This window comes from Megalops cyprinoides, chromosome 3 (genome assembly GCF_013368585.1).
Source record: "Megalops cyprinoides isolate fMegCyp1 chromosome 3, fMegCyp1.pri, whole genome shotgun sequence".
Classification (NCBI taxonomy): domain Eukaryota; kingdom Metazoa; phylum Chordata; class Actinopteri; order Elopiformes; family Megalopidae; genus Megalops; species Megalops cyprinoides.
The window spans coordinates 47,724,558-47,744,160 of NC_050585.1; the positions used below are offsets into that span (position 1 = coordinate 47,724,558).

A 19,603-nucleotide genomic window follows, 5' to 3' on the forward strand; every position below is an offset into this window, starting at 1 on the left:
ACGTACCAACATTAATATAAATGTAGCTGGCAAGATATAGTAGCCATCTTGTGCCTTCCATATTGGGAATTAATATCATTAAGGTATAATATGCAGTATCATTTGGATCAGCCAACATATTCGTTCTTTGTGATTGGTAATGGTAAATGACTTAACTGAAAATTACTTGTACTATCGAATTGGTCTCATTATTTCCTGAGCCAGAGAACCAGACTTTATGCAGAACCGCTGCTCGAACTCGGACAAAGACTGCACTGCTGACCATTCTCAAACCATTTTTAAAACTCTGCTGCAACATTGCAGCAACACTGCCATGTGTTGAGATGTGACACATTGACGGGGGTTCTAATGGGGCGGAGCAGCCAAGATGACTGACAGATGGTCTCCGTGAGGCCGGGGAGGCATACCTGCTTGCCGTCAAGCGTGTAGATCCTCTTGACCACGCCGCTCTCCAGCTTGATGGCCTCGGTGATGTCGGTGAGGACCTGCTCGAAGGAGTGGGCCGTCTTCTTGTTGAGCAGCACCCGCACGGCCTTGCGCGGCTTCACCCCGCTGCGCATCACTGTCACCAGCTTGGGACGCACAAAGTCCTTGCTCTCCCGCACCTCATTGGCCGCCTTGCTGCTGGCCAGGGACTGCAGGTTCCTCTGGCTCGCCGAGGCCTTGACGTTCACGGACCAGTTGGGGTTGACGTTCTTCGTGTAGTCCACCTTCTTGTAGTAGTTCTCTGACGCGCAGACATAGCTCTCTCCTTCGGGGGGGGGGGGGGGGGGGGGGGGAGGAGGGGAGAAGAAGAAATGAATTTTGCATTTCATTGATGCTGACAGGCTTTCCAGACCTCAATAATTCACCACCATGGTCCAGATCTCTTTGAAAAAAAAGTCAGGTTGCACAGCACTGCGTTATTCATGATACAGTCTGAGGGATATCAGAGGAGAGGGGGGCAGGGTTCATGACCTGAAAGCTACAGGTTCAAATATCCAGCAGGACCTGATGAATCACAATAAAAGAAGGACCTCTTCGCATGTGAACAGTTTTACAATTCACTTGTCCTTGCAACGGACTGGATGACTCATTTCACCATAATAAGAAGTGTGATTAGAATAGTGTGTCCTGGCCACAAGAGAAACAAGTAGGGAGAATTTATCTGCAGCTAGATGAATTTCAGTCATCCCAAAATATCCCCCAAGCAAGGATCCACTGTGAAGTCCTGGTAAGGCCTCAGGCTCTCCCTGTGTGAAGCCTGTTCCACTGACAGCTCACGACTTTTTCTTCTTCTTTTTAAAGAGTCAATATTAAGCCAAGACAGCACTTTACTGTCAGCGGTTTGTCTCCATTACAGAATTATCAGCATACGAAACGTAAAAATGCCAGGGCTTGAGCAATCAGCAATTAACATGTCAATTCACGCTCTGATTAGTATTGACAGGCACCCAAATGACCACTTTTTCCATCATCAGAGCGCGCAGCACCAGCTGCCTGTCAGCTCACCCTCTTTGACCGCAGCTGTGCGTGCGCAGAGGAAGCATGTATGATTTAAAGGCCTCCAGACAGTTAAAGGAAACCCGGCTCGTGTCACAGACAGAGGCCGCATCCCTCGAGATCTCAGCCAGGAATTTATGTGAATGATTCCGCATAAGGGGCTTTACCTCTCCGCTGTAATCAGTTCAACTTTTAAAACTCAGCTCTCCAGTTCCAAAACACTGACATTATGATGCGCATAGAGTTTCATTTTTTAACATAAAATGTGTCCTACTTACAATGCTAAAAATATTTTGTCAAGTCACGGCCTGCCAAACATATATGCATCCCAGTGGCATTCGGAGGAAAAGAGATGGAGCACATTTTGCATGGTCTGCTGCTCCGTTACACATATTGGTGAGAGGCGGCTGATACCGATTTCTGGATTTCAGGGAGTCATGTATCACCCTCTGTTGAGTGTCAAGGATGTCCGCTGTGAGGATCTCGATATGTGAGGGCTAAGATGCAAAGAGCCAGCAGAGAGGTAATAAACCCAGTTTACAGAAGCTTTGCCTCGACACTCGTGCAGACTGCTGAGCTTTATCGGAAATCTTTCTTCCAGACACCACAGGCTTCAGAGCCTCTCCCCAACACCAAGTTAAATCTTGAAGGTCAAAGCAAAGTAATATTGCTAAATGCTAACTTCACATAAATGAGAAAAGGGCTGTTTTTAACGTGATTTAAGAGGCACTCTCCAGGTTTCCTCGTCTGTTCCGAGACTAATACCGTGCCAGGGATTTTATCACCAGTGGGCTGGTGTTTGAGGTTTGAGCCTCCACGTGAAGGCAGAGTGTGAACACCTTGGATGCTGCGCTTCCCCATCCACCCATTACATTATATTATTGCCATTTGGCAAACGCTCTTATCCAGAGCGACTTACACGGGTTACAATTTTTTGTACATGTTACCCCATTTATACAGCCAGATAATTACTGAGGCAATTCTGGGATAAGTACCTTGCCTAAGGGTACAACAGCAGTGCCCTTGTGGGGAATCGAACCAGCAGCCTTTCAGTTACGAGTCCTGCTCCTTACCATTCTGCTGCACTTCCACCCCATCCACCCTACTCCATTCTGTCTACCCTCCCTGCTACAAGGGGCCAGTGCACCTCTCACACAGCGGAGGGAGCAGTCACAGGCTGAATAAACCAGAAGACATTAATCAACTCTGTGCTCTCTGTGCCCCGGCCCAGACAAAAGCTGATGGGATAATGCAGAGAGGAGTTAATTATCCCCACACTGAGGAGGAGCAGCTGAGAGCCCAAGACCCCCCCCCCCCCCCCCCCCCCCCTTACCCCCCCACCCCCTCAACACCCCACGCCACCACCCCTCCCACCAAGCCTCACCCCCGGCCCCCCTTCTGTAAGAAGCTCAAATGGAGGAGATGATCACCTCATTCTGATCAAATTAAGCTGTGGTTTAACTCTTTGTTGCATTTACATAATCCTCCCCATCCCCTCAAAGACCCCCCCCCCCCCCCCGCCTCCCCATCCCCATCCCCATCCCCATCCCTATCCCTGGGGCTTGATGCTTTCTGGAAAGCATTTTATGACACTCTGATCCATTTCATGAATGAGCAGTTATTGTTTTTGTTGTTGTTGTTGTTGTTTTTTTGTACACTGAATAAAACAGGAGCACAAAAAAAAGACATCAGACAAGGAGCTGACCTATCACAGGGAGGGGGTGGAGCAGAAGTGAGGACAAGGACCAATTAGGAGGGGTGTTGAGGGTAATTGATAAGCAATGACACGTGGACAGATGGTGTGGAGGAAGTGTAAACAGGCATAGGAAATACTGCACACACAGGTCACACAGGTCAAGAGGGAGACTGAAACAATGGCATTACAAAGCAGCACATACCACGTTTTCAGTCCTCCTGTGAAGGGTGTGGCTGGATTGCACTAATATGGAGGGGAGTGCTGACAAGCTGTGATGAAACCACTCCTTTTTACTAATGAAAAGATTAATCAACCTAATTGAAACAGTACTTGTTTTTCATCTATGTCTCCTCTTTCACTTCAGTCATGTCTGATTGCTGGGAAACCGGTTTGCATACCCCCTTTTGCACCTGCCCGTGACGTCACTCAAAAGCTTGCAGTCGCATTTATTTTGAGTGTAAACTAAACCCTGCCCCTCTCTTGTTTCACGCCACTTTCACTTCCTGCTCCCAGGATCCAGGTGAGGAAGCCATCTCTGGCTCTGAGCCAAAAAAAACCCCACAACAGCCCTGAGAATCTGATCACCACAAACACAATTGCTGGAATACCTACAGTCCACTGACGACGAGATTAATTGTTTCATTTCCATCCAAAATGCTCGTTGGGAGGCAGAAAGTGGGGTACTGAGCAAGAGCGGTGTTTATCTGTATGTGGGCCGAAAGCAGCCGGTGTCACAGGAAACGAGTCCGTTGCCTGGTTTCCGCATTTTGCTGCAGAACAGATTCATTTCCACCGCCCCCCTGCCTCTGAGATGGGATTTTGTCATGCTCACTCATACATCCATGGGGCTTCCATGATCTGTTTCACAATTCAGATAAGGTGACTGCTTCCAGACATGAAAAATAACAGTTTTTTTTTTTTTTTCTTGCGGAGGAGGCACATTAATATTTAAAGTGAGGGAGCAACACGGCAGTGGAACTGGCCTTGGTAAAACCACAAATCCATAAAATCTGCCTTCGCGCAGTGGGTAAGTATCTGTGCTCGGCTCGTGTGTGGGTGAGAAGTGAAGGAGACCCTCAGACATGGCTTATTCCTCACACAACTCTAACATTTCGCAAGTGCCTTCAACAGAATGGGAATACCAAAGGTGAAATTTAATGCTAATGAAGATGTAACATGTAGCTCCCGCAGACAAAATGGAATCATGTCATTGCATTGTAAAGCATTCCTGAGACCAATATGGATCATTCCATTGGAATGACAGGGACCATCGAGGCTCTGTTTTCTAATGCCTGGCTACAATCACGGTGATTAAGGGCTGCTTTCAATGAGTGTTGCCAGCCGTGCCCTAAATGATAGCTTTCCTCTTGCTCAGGGTCCGTTCCAGACTTGCCCTTGCCAGTGGGTTTTACTGGAAAAATACAGCTTTGGTTTTTACGGTAATGTTGGTTGAACTCTCCATAACTGTAACATGCACAACACAAGCTTACTACGCCTCACATTATTGACCGTGTGACAAAGTTAAACCCTCCACTGATTCAGCTGCGGCCCCTGGATTACACAGTGCCAGAGAGGATTTCGTACATGGTTTTGTATAGGTTTACGATGCCCTGAAAGTGCATGAGTGGGGCCTGAGTCAGTACTGGGTTTGTGTCATAGCCAGGACTTTTCACTTGTGGTTTACGTAGAGCTGAGTGCTTTAAAAAAGCCAAGTGAATTACTAAGGATAAACAGAATCACCAGGAGCTCTGGTTCACGCAAACTGTCGAAATAAGGAGAAAGCCCCAGAGAGGAAATCTTCTGAGGTGTGCTGTGTTCACTTTCAAACCTTACATGACAGGCCCCAACACCCTCGGGGGTGAGAGCAGCTTTTGTGATACAGAAATGTGCCGAAGCCAATCAGAGGCTTAACAGCAAGACTCAATCTGAACCTGTGAATTCTCACAGCAATCCTATTGCAAGTTTATAATGGACTCTCCTGAGAACTGCTTTTCCCCCTCCAACCTGCCCGTGCCCATGGGAGTTTAAGAGACTAGGAACAGGTGATAGTGATATACATGCTATAGTGTAGAAATGATCTTCATCTCCGGTCCAGAAAATCTGCCACCTAACCACTGTTTTCACATCAGCTGTTGCTACGGTTCGCAAAGGCACTGACAGGCTGAAGGCAGTAGAGCAGAAACAGAGGTGAGGGATGAACTGACCCAGGGACAGTGGAAGAGGAGAGCTGACCACAAGCGAGGGTGAGAGATGAGATGACCCAGGAACAGCGACAGAGATGAGCTGACCCAGATATAAGAGTAGACATGAGCTGATCCAGGAACAGTAAGAGGGATGAGCTGACCCAGGTACAATATAAGCGGAGACCTGACCCAGGGTCAGTGAGAGAGGACAGCTGGTCAGGCAGTGTGTTGTCTGGTACCGTTGGCATGTTACCAGCTGCAGTTAGAAGGGACCGAGGGCCCAAGCCACCCCTTTCTAATCCCCCATACAGGCTGGCAGAGGCCAAGGATGGGCAGCTGCTCTGTAATTAAATCACTGACCTTTGTGTTGGGAAAGAAAGCCACACTGTGCAGATCACCTGGTGTGCCCCTCCTCCTACGAGTGCGGCACTCCTTAGAGTGTACTTTCCTAACAAACTAGCTGATAACTAACTAATAACTCGTAAGACTAACTAATATTGTAGTTTTGTGATGTATTTTGATTCTGTGTTCTAGGGACTGTTGTATCGAGTATACTTGGCTTCTGTCAGCACAAGTTAACTTGTGGTAGGGCTTGAATAGTGTTATGCTCACTCTCATTGGTCTGGGAGTGTTGTTAGCCTGGACTGACACTGTTGCTTGTTTAAATTGAATGGATATACTTGTGTTTTATTGTGCTGGGAGTTACTCTGGATAGGAGCATCCACTAAATGCATGTAATGTAATATGTAATTTAACTGAGAAAAGCTCAGGGAAATTAGTTCATACCTCAGATATGACTGATTAGTATTTGATGTATTGTAAGCTAGCTACATGTTGGAGTGGATATGTTATATAGAATTAAATCTTAGGCAGTGTATCAACAAGCTTGACCAGGAAGGCACTGTGTTAGTGAATAAATCCTATTGGTTTGTATGCCAAAAGAGATAAAGCACACCGTCCTGAGCCCATAATCACACAGAGAGAGCCCTGGGGTGTCCTCTGACCATGCTCACAAATGGGGGAGACTTTGAGTAGCATAGCAAGCCTGTGATTTCCCTTCAGCCCTCTCCCCGCCGGGGGGTGCAGACACACTCGAGCTCACCTTCCTCCAGCTCGTCCATGGAGGTGATCTTGCGCGAGCCGTCGATGGTGAAGATGAAGCGCACGCCCTGCGGCAGGTTGATGTGGTCGGAGAGGGAGCGCGTCAGGTCGGCCAGCAGCGCGTCGAAGGTGCGGAAGCGGTCGGTGGCCACGGCGTAGACGATGCCCTTGAAGTAGCGGTCGCCGTTGCGGTAGAAGCGCACCTTCTTGGCCTTCTTCTCGTTGGTGAGGGCCTGGAGAGTGCGCGTGCGGTAGAAGCTGCAGTGGGCGCTGTGAGTGGGGCTGGGCAGCCCGTTCATCCGCCCCCCCTTCGGGGTCCGGGACGTCTTGTCTCGCTCGTCAAAATGGCCGAAGTCCAGCTCCATGGTGGCAAGGAGGATACAGGGATGTCTGTAACAGCAGGGCCGGCTGGTGGTGGTGGTGGTGGTGGTGGAGTTCTAGAGTGTTGAAGAAATCTGCCGGGGCGAGATGAAATATGACACAATGGAAAACACAAGGAGCTGTGGCCGCGATATTACTGACAGCATTATGCACACTGTGTACACAAGGAGACAAACAACTCAAATATTTTCACATCGTTTTGGAAACTATTTATGTAGCTGGGTTTTTCCACACAGACGAGCAATGTGAAGCGCCCTGCCAAGTGATACAACTGCAATTGTTCCTTTCGTCCCCACAAATTCCTGCTCACCGAGTGCATAAACTTAATTATCTGTTGCCGTGGTAATTTATGTAACACTCGACACTACTGTGCAGTGATGGGTGTGGACACACAGAAGGCCAAGTCACCTGTCCACTGTCTCTCAAGAGGGACTGATATAGGTCAGTGATGTCCAGACCATTTCCTGATCAAACACGACCCTCAGAATATATTAAATGAGAGTGAATAGAATGTTCTAGCAGGACCTCCTTGCTGTGTCATCTGTCTGTCTCTCCATTTACTAAATAGGCAGAGAATGTCAAGGGGTTCATTCAAACGTTATCTTATCATGTCACTTCCTGCGGCCTCTGATTATTCGCCACACACTCCTCTGCCTCCACTGGCTTTCTGCCCCCTTCTAGAGGAGCATAGTTTTGGCTGCCCCCTGCCCTAAGGCTTTCATTGAGTTGAAAGTATCTGCTGGACAGATATGCATTTGGATTGGCTGAGTCCCCCCAAAGGGAGGGACCACTGCCAAACAGCTGCATATAGCCAGTATCTCCAAGCCTCATATAAGAGTTTGCTTAAAGGAGTTTCCTGTTGAAAGTACATGTTACTGTATATTAATGTATCCTACTGCCCGTAAATATGTTCCTCTGCATACTGTCTGCAGAGAAAAGGATGGATAAATGAACCTCTATCATATGAAGAATATTCTCCAAATGTTTTCTAACACACTTTCTGATTACATTTAATCCACTGTGCAATCAAAACGTGATGAAAGCACTTTCGAAGATACGTAAAAAGATAAAGTACGCCACAAAAAGTAACATCCAAAAGGAAAGTCAGCTTACTGACGTTAGCCTGTCTTGTATCTCTGTTACCTCGGCTTAGTAATCGCCCTACATTCATTACACCCCTTAGAGAGGAAGCATCAGCCTTTCGTTACTATTATTAAAACAATCTTTATCACTTCAAAGTGTTAAGGAAAATGTAAGGCCTGTATTCTGCAGTCTGTGTCGCTTGCCTTTCAGTGCTATGCAAGGGAGGGCTCTTTCCCCCCAACTAGGTCAGTTTGAAGTGGGTGTGTTTGTGTACTTTTAAAAAGCTGTTTGTTTCTTTTCAACTCATTGCTCATTGAGATGCTTTTCTTTCACAGGGTTACAGTTATTGTAATACTGCACACCTGTGGTATTGACTGGAGAAAAAGCACAAAAATGTAGATGGATTTGAGGGGTAAAGCATGAAGTGGCTCCGTCTAGGCAAAAAGGAAAAGCAACAATGGAGTGTGAATATACCCTTTCATAACCCATGGCCTGCATGAACACCAACATTTGTAATTGACATTTTCTTAGTTCCAAATTCACAAAGTGGCCTGGCTTCGAGGGGATGGCATTGCAGTTATGTCAGCAGCAAGCTATAGCATTTTTCCATCAAGCGCAGCAGCCGATATAGTGCCATTCCTGACAGCTGATTCTAAATATACTCCACATTCACTTTAGCCGCATCAGCAACAGATTTTGCACAGGACTGAAATGAAGCCCTCCTCATTCTGAATCACTATTATGCACAGAAAACAGCATGTAATCATCTTTCTGTCGACATCCTTAAATGGGCCCCTCATCCAAGGAGTATTAAGCATTAAAATTGTTGGCCGTGTACTGTAAACACAGTCAGGTCTTTGAAGTAAAAGCCCTTACCCCTGAGATGAGAAAAACAGCCACAGACAGTCTGCTGCTGTTTTAGACATATTTGCATACCATTTGCAAATTTAAAAAAGGCCTAAAATTATAATACACAAAATGTAAAGTCATGCACAAGAAGGCACAAAGTTAAAATCTCTTTCTCACCAGTGTTGCTGCACCCTGCACTTACAAATCAGGCATGACTAATAATAATACACTGAGAAGCAGACACAAATCAAAAAAAGTGAATGCGATTATCTGTGCTGAAAAGGTTGTCAGTGCTTATTTGGCTGGTTTTAATTTGTCATCACTTGAAGGGTGAAATGAGGGAAATAAAGAAGGATGATACATGCACTGCATGGAGATTCGATTTTTCTTTTGTCTCATATTGTTCCAAGACTGCAAGGGAGTTTTTTTTTTCAGTGGAGTTCAGCTTTCAGTGTGACACTGCGTGGGGTGAAAAGTACTGCTCACCCGTGCCAAACTCTCTCTCCACAAACATCTGCTCCTTTTAAACACAAACAGGTCTTTTCCAAAATGTGTCTGTTGAGCATGCGTGCCCCTGTTTTGTCTGAAAGCCTGCTCTAACTGTAACTTTGAGCCAGCAGTTGGAATAATCAAGGGATTAATTGAATAAAAGAATGAAAGCACCCAGAAACGTTGCGTGTGTATTTGTGTGTGTGTGTGTGTGTGTGTGTTTGGTTTTGTTTTTTTTTTTCTGTTGTTCCCTGACCTATTTCAACTCTAGATTTGAAATGCTTTTTTGTGCAGAGTCAGACATCTGAACACTTGTGACAGCGCAGATGAAGGGGCTCAGCTATATCATACCTGGCTCATGTGGGCTCAGGAAGACCAGAACCAGATGGAAAACCCATGAGGCACAGGCACCGCATCATTTATTTATGTGGATCTGACCATTCAGGAGTTCTCTATAGCTCAGTGCCTGAGGCATAGCTATGTCTCGCTTATTTTAAAATACGTTCGATACTTTAAAAACAAAAACCTAGACACAGCTGATTCTGCATTTTGTGTGGCATTTTAATGACTCAGAGTATTTTTGTAGAAAATGGTGGATGATTCTATGCCATCTCATTCATTGACCTGTGCATTCCAGATTCACAGCATTGAAGAGTATCTCCTCATCTCAATCTGTGTCAAATCCATCATGTGGCAGATACACAGTGGTGTCAGCCTGGGGATCTGTGCAGTCTAACCTCGGTGCTATTTCATTTTTATCAGATGTTACCACATCAAATCACGGCAAACACCAAACAAAGGGAAACAGTAAAGGTGTGGTATCAGGAGACATCCGAGCAGTCTCCTCTGACAGTTACAACTGACGGATACATTTGTTGTTTGGTGAAGTGTTTGAATGTACAGCACACCTGGGTAAAGCGTGTCATTGTAATGTTTAGATTTCCACGGTATACACTGACATCTGGTCTTTTAGGTTTCAACCTGTTTGCCAAAGGCACTAATTCACTGTGGGGTGCTGATACTCATGACAAAGACAACCACAGTGCTTGGAGTCCCAGATGCAGCCCCCTTTGTGATAAATTGTTCCTGCGGTACTCAGATATGTTTAGTTCCTGATCTACCAGTAGAGTGGTATTGTTGATATGTGCATTTGACCAAAAATCCTAATGAAAACCTGCCACAGATCCTTATTGATACCCAAAAACATACTTATTTTGTATCCAATTCCCCGCCCACTTGATCAATATCCTGATCTTTCCCAATCCCCCATCCTGCCCTATCCCAATCCTGGCCTTTTCCAACGCCTGATCAATACCCTGCCCCCTTCGGTGATTCTCCACTGTTGTCCCAGACAGGGGGGGTGGGGCAGTTGTCCATTTTATTTCTCTTCACTGGACAGGAAGGGAGGAGCTGAAGTGAGGTCACTACATCACCACATGGCGTACCGGTGTGGAGAAGCTCTGTCTGGGAGCCCTGCTCTTACCCCCCCCCCCACGATATCCCCCGTGTGTAATGTCCTGGGCAATCGGACGCCAAAGGAAACTAACAACATAATCCCCCCCCCCCCCCCCCCCCCCCCCTTTCCGAATTAACACAGACCAGCGCACACAACCTGACACTGGGTAAAACCATTTCATGTGGCCTCACGCAGACCCTGAACAAACCCCCCGAAAAAAAACATGTGATCCCAGGGAGCGCACACAGTGTGAACGCCCCCCCAGGCGCTTTGATATGCTGTAAAGAGTGGGATTTGTCTGCTGAATACTTAATGCAACGTTTGCATTGTGCAGTGTAGTTTCACGCGGCACTACCAGACCTGTGCAAAATGGATTAGAAATAAGAAAGGTTGCTGATTGTAAAATGACACATTTGGGGGTGGGGGTGGGCGTGGGGGGGGGGAGAGATGGGGGTTCATATCTGTCACTTTAATTGCCTCCTGATGAGCATCTCCAGATTTTTTTTTTCCATTAGATTACAAATCGTTAAGTGGCGCCATAAGGTAAAACTAGATTGCAAGAGCAATCATGTACTGTAAGTTAATGACATGAATAACTTTGTCTATTCATGAAGACTAACAACATCAGAGTAATCAATTAGCCGTGAGGCTTGGCTCAGCATATAAAGCATTGTGCCACAGCTCGGAGGAAAATGATCACTATTGTTGCCCTAGTGCAAACGGTGCTCAGCTTGTTACGTTGTGGCCTGCTTTATTTTGGTTGAGAGTGAAGATTATGACCCACGGCCAGTTGAAGCTGACATTTTTACAGGCAAAAGTGAGACAGTTTTATTTTTTGGTGATGTTCCCATTTCAAGGGGAAGCAGAGGCCGCAAGTCCTCACTTAACTACAAAACTCTGATTAAATCAACATTTTTATTACTGTACTACTGCAATTTCTTTACAGACTGCTAGCATAATGGGCCTGTAATATCAGAGCTGTTAAAGTTAGGGTTTGGGTCAAAGGGGTGTTATATTGTAAGGAGAATTACTTTATCTCTCTCCCCCATCCTACTGCACCTCCTGAAATGAGCTTTCAGTAAATCACCTCTTAGGAGAGCAACCTACATTCAGGTCCAAAATAATTGGATTTTTAACTCGTTGTCAACTGAATTGAATGAACAGCTCATATCATCAGTCTAGCATGAATGCATGCTGCTCTGAAATACTACAACCCATTGGTCTTAGCTGAAGAGAAATCAAGTTTCCATCTAGTGCAATAACAGAGTATCGAGAGTGGAAGAGGTGACATATATTTAGTTGACTGGACATTGCTGCAGCTGGTTGTACTATGGGAAGCACAAACCACAGAAATAAAAAACTGACTTTGACAAATAGCTTGAGTTATAATGTTAAGCTTTCTTCCATGCTCATACAGCAGTAGAATTATTTTTTTTGTTGGCTCCTGTCTGCGAAATTTAAACGTCTCAAGTGAAGGATGGGACGTGGTCCAGGGCCATGGCTGAAGGTTTGCAGCGGCTTCTCAGTTAAAAACCTGCCCTTTTCCTCAAGATCTTCACCTTCCACTGCATCCAGAGGCCAACAAACAAAGAAAAAAACTCAGCTGAACTTTGCGGACTCTCCCCACACAGAATGAGAATGCTGGCTTGATTTGAATCTACAGCCAAACCAATCCAAGAGAGGACTTAAGGCTTAACTGCCCCGGTAAAAACAGGCTGAATACGCCTGAATATGCCATTCTCCTGTGTGTTCTCATGAAATACAGCATTTAACCATCGTGGAAGATGCCTAATTTATTTATTTTTTATCTTCAACAGCCTCCTTCAGCACCACCCCATACACACACATACCACACCCAGGCCCACTGCCAGTCCCCCCCGTGTTCATTGTTACTACTCCTTTGCGTATGTGAGGAGAATTTTATGACAGGCTGTGAGGAAGGGGGAGTGGTCCCCAGCTGACAGAGGGCAGGCTCGGGGTCCATCTGCTCCTCTCAGGACAGAGGTAAATCACTGACTCTCCCCCCTTGGTCATCGCCCAGGATGTCCTATTGTCTCAGACAGAAGGTCTGGCGTAACCCCGCCAAATCAGTCACGAACCTCCACGCGGAAATCTCGGCAAAAGTAAGAGGCCCCGAACGATGGGCACCGTAAAAAGAGCAAGCTGCAGAAGAGAGACGGAGCAGGTTACTCGGGGGGTGTGTGCCGAAGCGGCCGCCTGTTCCTTTGTGTCACGGTGACACCGCCTCTGTGCTACAGCATTTTTTGAGGCAGGGTCTGTGGAACAGCCCCAGGCAGCACAATGGAAACCCACTCCTCTCAGTCAGCCAACAACCCGACTCCCTATGTCTCACACCCAATCAGCCCACCCTAAGAGCCCCTTACTGTGCAGGTATCTCTCTGTCTTCTGATAATTAAAGCAGCTCATGCAGTATTTGTGAAAGAAAAAAAAAGTTTCAAAGCGCTGCTTTTTTCTAACTGGAGAGCAAGAAAATGACATATAGAGACAGACCGAAAGTAATCACAGGTATAGCCACCACACATGTGCTCTATTGAAGTTAAAGAGATATACTCGCATCCGCAGGATCCCAACCACCTGCTTCTTTTGCCAATAGCCCTCATTCACAAAAGTCTGATATTCTAACATCATTTCACTATGACACAACATACAGTCAAGGTTATTTAAAGTGAGCTATCGAATATTGCCATAAGCGTTTTTCGCAGTGATTGTCTTTCGCCCAAACGCAATCTGTTTCCCCGGTACTCACCGGCGTACGCACGATCTGGAAGGGTGGGTGTGGATGCTGCAGGATAGCGAGACGGTCTCTCTCTGCCTTTGTCTGCGCTTCAGTCCACGAGCTCTGCCTACTCGTCAGCCGCGGCCGCTGGGTCCTAAAGCCGATCTTTCAATCGCGAACGATGACGGAATACACATAGCACATGCATTTCAGAAAATTAGCGAAGTCTTCGTATTATCACGTGCAGAACATTCTAGTCATATCTCTGTCATATCTCACAAATCTGCTAGTTTTTCTGTCTGAATCAGAATAATTATAAACATTTGATCCCGTTTTATTGTCTAATATGTAGTGCACAGACAAACATTTTATGTTAGCATCAAATTTCAATATGTTACGCTACAAGACAGTTGCTGTGAATATTACACTACTAAAATATTAATTATGAAATATTTTATACTGTGTCCCTTCAAGGCACAAGATATATGGCAAAGTTAAAAATTCACTCTACTTCATTATTAATGGATTGGTGATAAAGGGGGAAGCACCAGTACAGAATTGCTGAATAGAAGCATTACTGAAATTTAATACTAATTTCACAAAAAAATTATAAGGTGCATAAATTCTCACCAAATGTCAATGCAGTATTCATGGAGACAACTTTTGCATACTTTTAGAAGACTGGAAGTTTGATTTGTACAGTTTTACTCTCCTACTGCATAAGTGATTTCATACTGTAGAAGCTCACAACAAAAAACAATTAGGAAACAATATTATATATAAATGACTTTTTAATATGCAACATAATACTGTTGTGGCTTGTGCAGGAAAACCCTTCGAGAGGTACAGAAATATTTAATTTTACACCCGTCTAGTTCATTCAGTGTGATTGAAAAATGATACACATTACTCACCCATAAACAGCACCCACGTGGTGAAAGATACACCACCCGCCATAAAATACTGTGCTTACAGGTATCAAAGGAGAAGTAACAATGAGGGACTGGGGCTTTGTGTGTGTGTGTGTGTGTGTGTGTGTGTGTGTGTGTGTGTGTGTGCGCGCGCACGCTGGCTCCGTTTAAGCCCATTTATGCGCGCAGCCAAGGACAAGGGAAAGCGCCATCAAATAACTGATGTCCTTCCTGATAAGAGCCAGTTGGCAGGCCTGCCTTTCCTGGACAGGGAAGTGGCACAGTCTCTCGACTGGCTTATTAACAACTATCATCTAACTCATGCCTGCAGATTTCCACTCTTCTAAACGTGGTGTTTCACCCTACTTGGCATGGCATGGGATGATTCTGCTGGTTCTGCTTTCTGAGGAACGAAATGACCAGACAGCATATAGCCTTTTAAAGGGATACCCTCACACCGAGTCCACTGAACAGACACAACATTAGCTGTCTGAGACTAATCACTTCCAATTAGCATGTGATTCCCACCTCCTTCTGGGAGGAGATGAAAGACTTATCCTGTCGCTACCATTCTACTGTTGGCATTTCCCCTCCCTATTCTCCAGCGAGGAGACACCTAGGAGTGGGCCTTTTGCGTCTACCTATTTGATTTATGGGCATTATTCAAAATCAAGAGCCATATTTCATGTGAGATAAACCTCATTTCCTGATCAGTATAGAAATAGTAAGGCACGGCTACATATAGCGGGAAACCTATGCCTGTTGATTAAAAAAAGGAATATTGAATTTGATTTTGAAGACAATTAAAAAGCATTTGTAATAAAATATTTGTTTTCCGGCACTTCTATATTTTTTCTTTTTTCCTACAGTAAATCAACAACTGACCCAAGGACAAGCATCTTTGATTTTAGTCTGAATGTTGTAAATTATTAGTGAGCAGTAAAATCTGTTCAGATATTGAGAAACAGGAGTAAATGCACTGGTTTTATATGCAACGTCAGTGCCAATTACCCACTGGAGAGCTGACCTGCTCGACAACACAGAACACTAGCAGTATCTTGGAATCCAGTTTGCCCTGGTTCTCATGACTCTGAATGGCAAAAGTGTGTCACCAGAAACTGTGATGGGGAAACAATGACAGGACAATACTGGTTCCCTGTGCAGGTGCAGCAGACACCTGCTTGACTTTTGTTTGTTCCCTGGAGACCTAGGGATGGGATGGTCAGTGCTGTGGGATCTTTCCCCAGGTGGCTTTAGAGAGGAGGAGTTGAGTTAGAGGTTAATGACTCTTAACCTATAAACCAATGTGGGACACTGTGCTACACACACACACAACTGCCAGGGAAAATGTCATATTGTTATGTTGACCAAAGAAAAACATATTTCTGTTTCATACAATGAATATGCTCATTTTTCCTCCTCTGACCAAATCATCTACTATGTGTTGACAGCATTTTAAACGGGCAGCACTTCTTGGCTTACTGAGCCAGAAAGCCACAGGTTACTGTTTCAGAGTTCAGTTGACTTTACATTTATAGGAGTCAGTAACTACTGTTCTCTCTGATGTGGCCAGAAAGCAGTTGGTGCTCAGATGTATTCTCACTTTGAGTTCTGGTTGCACATATCTCTGGTATGTGGTTGGCCAGATCTCTGCCGAATAATTGCTGTCATGAATCAGGCTGTCCAATTCGTGTAGAACGCTGAGCTGGGGGTCCATCCCAATTCAATTCACTCAGTTCAGGAAATGAACATTCAATTAATTTGCTGGGAAACCTTCATAGAAAACGGCGGGCAATTTATCACTAATTTGACTAATTAAACACATTTCAGTTCATTCCCTGAAATGACTGAACTGAAAGGATATTGACCCCATCGTTTGATAGAACAGCAGTGCTCATTAACTATGTTGTGGGGATTTCTGCCCCCCAAAGAAAGACTGCGCCGTGAGACCATTTGAAAGGGCAGCTGCTGCGGCATTCTGCGGTTTTCTGCGGCACATATTGCGCATAACTCTAATTCGCTCTGACCGCTGTCTCTACACACCCCCTCAACCCCCACCCCCCCCACCCCCCAGCTGTCAGATTCGGCAGAGAGAGAGGGACCCGGCGCGGGGCGGCGACCAGCAGGGGGGCAGATTTCGGCTATAACAGGCTCACAGGAGTGCTGCGTGACTCAGAGCATCTTCAAATAGTTCATGCATGAGCCCCGCTGAAGAAGCTACATCGGCTTACTGTTGCTAGAGCTCCACCAACTCATTCGCTTGAATTAGCAGGCCTGTGTGGCACCCGGTCTGACTTATCTGGTTTATATGCATTTGTCATAACATATCTTGCTTGTCATACCTGTGTTGAAAGGGCAAGGATCACAGTTTAAGTACTCCACATGCAGCTAAAATACAGTGCATCATATATCACTGTATACTGTATAATACAGAGTATATCTAGTTTAGTCACCAGTGTTGACTAGTAGGTCGTCATCTCAGAGTCAACATTTTTCTTCAATACTTATGCTTGGATTACACATCCCTGTTGCTTTGCACATTTTAAACACCGTAGGCAGTGTGACAGGGGTTTAAGCAAAAGAGCAGTCAATTGTGTACCAAGACAGAAATAAACAGTGTGTATGTTGAGGCATGCATATTATGACACCACTGTCTTAAGACTTAATCGCTCCTTAATAGAAAGCAGTACAACAGGTGTATATGATGTGGAGCGCACTGCCGGTGCTTCCACAAACTCAGGGAGGGCATGTAGGTGGTAGACAGACACCGTTGCCGTGGCGACGGTTAGAGGAGCGTGTACACAGGCACGCCAGGGTTGTGAGAGGTGAGAGCGTATGAATAAACGCACAAAGCGGCGGCGTGATGGGGGGGGGCAGGGAAGGAGAGGGGAGGGGGCGTGTCGCCCCGCACGGGCAGTCACTCTCCGGAATGCGAAGGCAGAGGGGTCCAGCTGGGCCGCCCTGACGATGACTGGTGGGCTGTCGGCTCCCATTTGTCGCCCCGCAAAGAGTGCTGAATCACTTTCCCGGCAGAGGCAGAGCTCCTCTGACATCCCAGTGTCACTTATGTCCCAGTTAGCAGGTGTTAGAGTCAGAGCAAAATGAGCTGCGTCTTCTGTGGCTTTGCTAAGTTATGATCACCTGTTACGTCTGTAGCCTGACCTATTTTTCACACCACTCAATGTTAATGTTTTCACATGGAGCTGTGGTCTACAGATAGACTTTCCCATCCCTGCATTTGTTCATTTCTAAGTCTGTAGCTTGTTGTCTGACTCCCCAGAACTGGAAGGAACTGCCCACAAATGTGATTTAGATTTATTTAAATATAACAGGCACCCTTTCCCTGGACAGGAAACAGAGCATTTAAAGACAACAGTGCAAAATTACAAGCAAAAACAAGTATAGTCAACATCACAATTCACATCTTTCTAAATATCCTAAGGCTAGACAGACCAAAAGTAATGAATTCAGTTACATCTGCATGGTTGTTTATTATCTTTCAAGCTCATCTGTAGATACATTTCATGTTGCCCACTCTCAAATTAATCTGCCATTATTGCCCCATCTAGGATCTTTTGTTATAAATTATTTTCCTCTCAGCAGTTAGTATCTCTCAGCTTGTTTTTTGTCTGAACTGTGTTGCTATCGTACTGCCAAAAAGCTCAAGGCCATTAAAGTGCTGTGTGTGAAATTCGGTATCAGAGAAGTGTGTGTGTGTGCGTGTGTGCGTGTGTGTGTGTGTGTGTGTGTGTGTGTGTGCGTGTGCGTGTGTGTGTGTGTGTGTGTGTGTGTTTGAGATTGAGGATGGGGTGTAGTAAAGATGTAGTAGACAGCTGTAGTAAAGCACCAAGCTTTACTCTGTATCAACTGAAATCTTCTCAAGGGCTTGATTGTACATATTGTTTCTATTATAACCAATACTAGCTTTATATTATATGCCGCACTTGATACAGAGATAAAAATGAATTATTCATGAGACAGGAATGAGGAAAGGAAAAAGAAAACGCACCTTAAAATGCATTAGATTGCCTGTGTGTGCAGGAAAACATGAGAAACGGTCCTACTGTATTGTGTGAGTCAATGTCTGCGACTATTGAAAAATACCTCGGGCATTTAATACATCATCCATGGCTCTGGAGAAGGATGTCTTGTAATTGACAATGAGAGGAAGGAGGAGCAGAGACAGAAGGGAAAGGGAGTAGGAGGAGGAGACTGCATCTGAGCAGACACCATACAGTCTGACAGAAAACAGCATGAATTCACTAAAATGGCCACAGAGGAAGCTGAGCCTTGATTCAACAACACTGCTCTAATGTTCCCCATTAACCTTTTGCCCTCCTGGTGCAATACTGGGCACAGGTTTTCAGAGAGTGATTAACGCAGATTTTTGTCCCCCCCATGTCAAAGTAAATTTTCTTTTTTTTTTTTTTACCATTGACCAGAATGATAGCAGTGCTGAATTTCTCAAACAGTTGGATTTGATTTGACAGGAGAACCTCTAGGTTTTTCCTCTGGGTTTTTGGGCTCTGCTTTGTGCTGTTGATTATAACATAATCATCATCAATCAAGCATTTGTTACCAAAAAAAGTAGGCGGTGATTATAAAATGTCATATTATTTACCTTCCAGCATTTTCCATTTCCGGTGTGTTAGTCTTGAACTGTCACAGGAACCTAATATTTTAAACATTTGTTCCAACCAATAAATGGAAAGAATAACTCATTCTCTGCCAATTTTGATTGATAATACTGTATGTTTTGGGGGGTTAACACAATGATTGAAAATTGATTTCAGCCCAGTTCTGTAATCAATGAAAATCTAAAGGTCAGCTTGTCTTTTTTTTCCAGAAAACCTCAGTGGCTCTCCCATGAATTAATGCCGTGATTTAGACCTGTGAGTCAGGCTGTGACCACCACCCACACCGGTGCTGAATGGTCTAAGGAAGGGGAAGGAATGAATCACCTTGCCACTGAGGAGCAGGACTGACCACAGCATCACTTAACTAATGGGCCCTCCTGTCCACTTCTGTGCCCCCCCAGTACGAGCTGCTGGGAACCCGCAGAAATCACTCTCAGCTACAGGAGGAGGCGGGACCATTGGTGATTCACCTGCAACTGACTCACACAGGCTTGGATCGATGACGCGCCTTTGATTGTGATGTCAATCCAGGGGTAGCTTGCTCTCCACCCCCTTAGTACAGACCACTGAGCTGAGCAGAGCTGGGTGTGTTTGGGGG

The 19,603-nt window shown here is 45.4% G+C and overlaps 1 protein-coding gene across 2 annotated transcripts in view; it reads right to left on the bottom strand.

The window, feature by feature from the left end:
* LOC118775227 (neuronal migration protein doublecortin-like) overlaps positions 1 to 14,402 on the bottom strand; it is a 56,967-nt gene extending 42,565 nt beyond the window's left edge. For both annotated transcript variants that reach the window (XM_036525037.1, XM_036525036.1), the window contains exons 1-4: positions 14,372 to 14,402; positions 13,488 to 13,622; positions 6,464 to 6,917; positions 408 to 751 (exon numbers count right to left, since the gene is read on the bottom strand). In XM_036525037.1, the coding sequence (XP_036380930.1) occupies positions 408 to 751; positions 6,464 to 6,827 (708 nt within the window). In that variant the 5' untranslated portion in view covers positions 6,828 to 6,917; positions 13,488 to 13,622; positions 14,372 to 14,402. The remainder of the gene's footprint in view (positions 1 to 407; positions 752 to 6,463; positions 6,918 to 13,487; positions 13,623 to 14,371) is intronic.
* Positions 14,403 to 19,603: the final 5,201 nt, after the last annotated feature.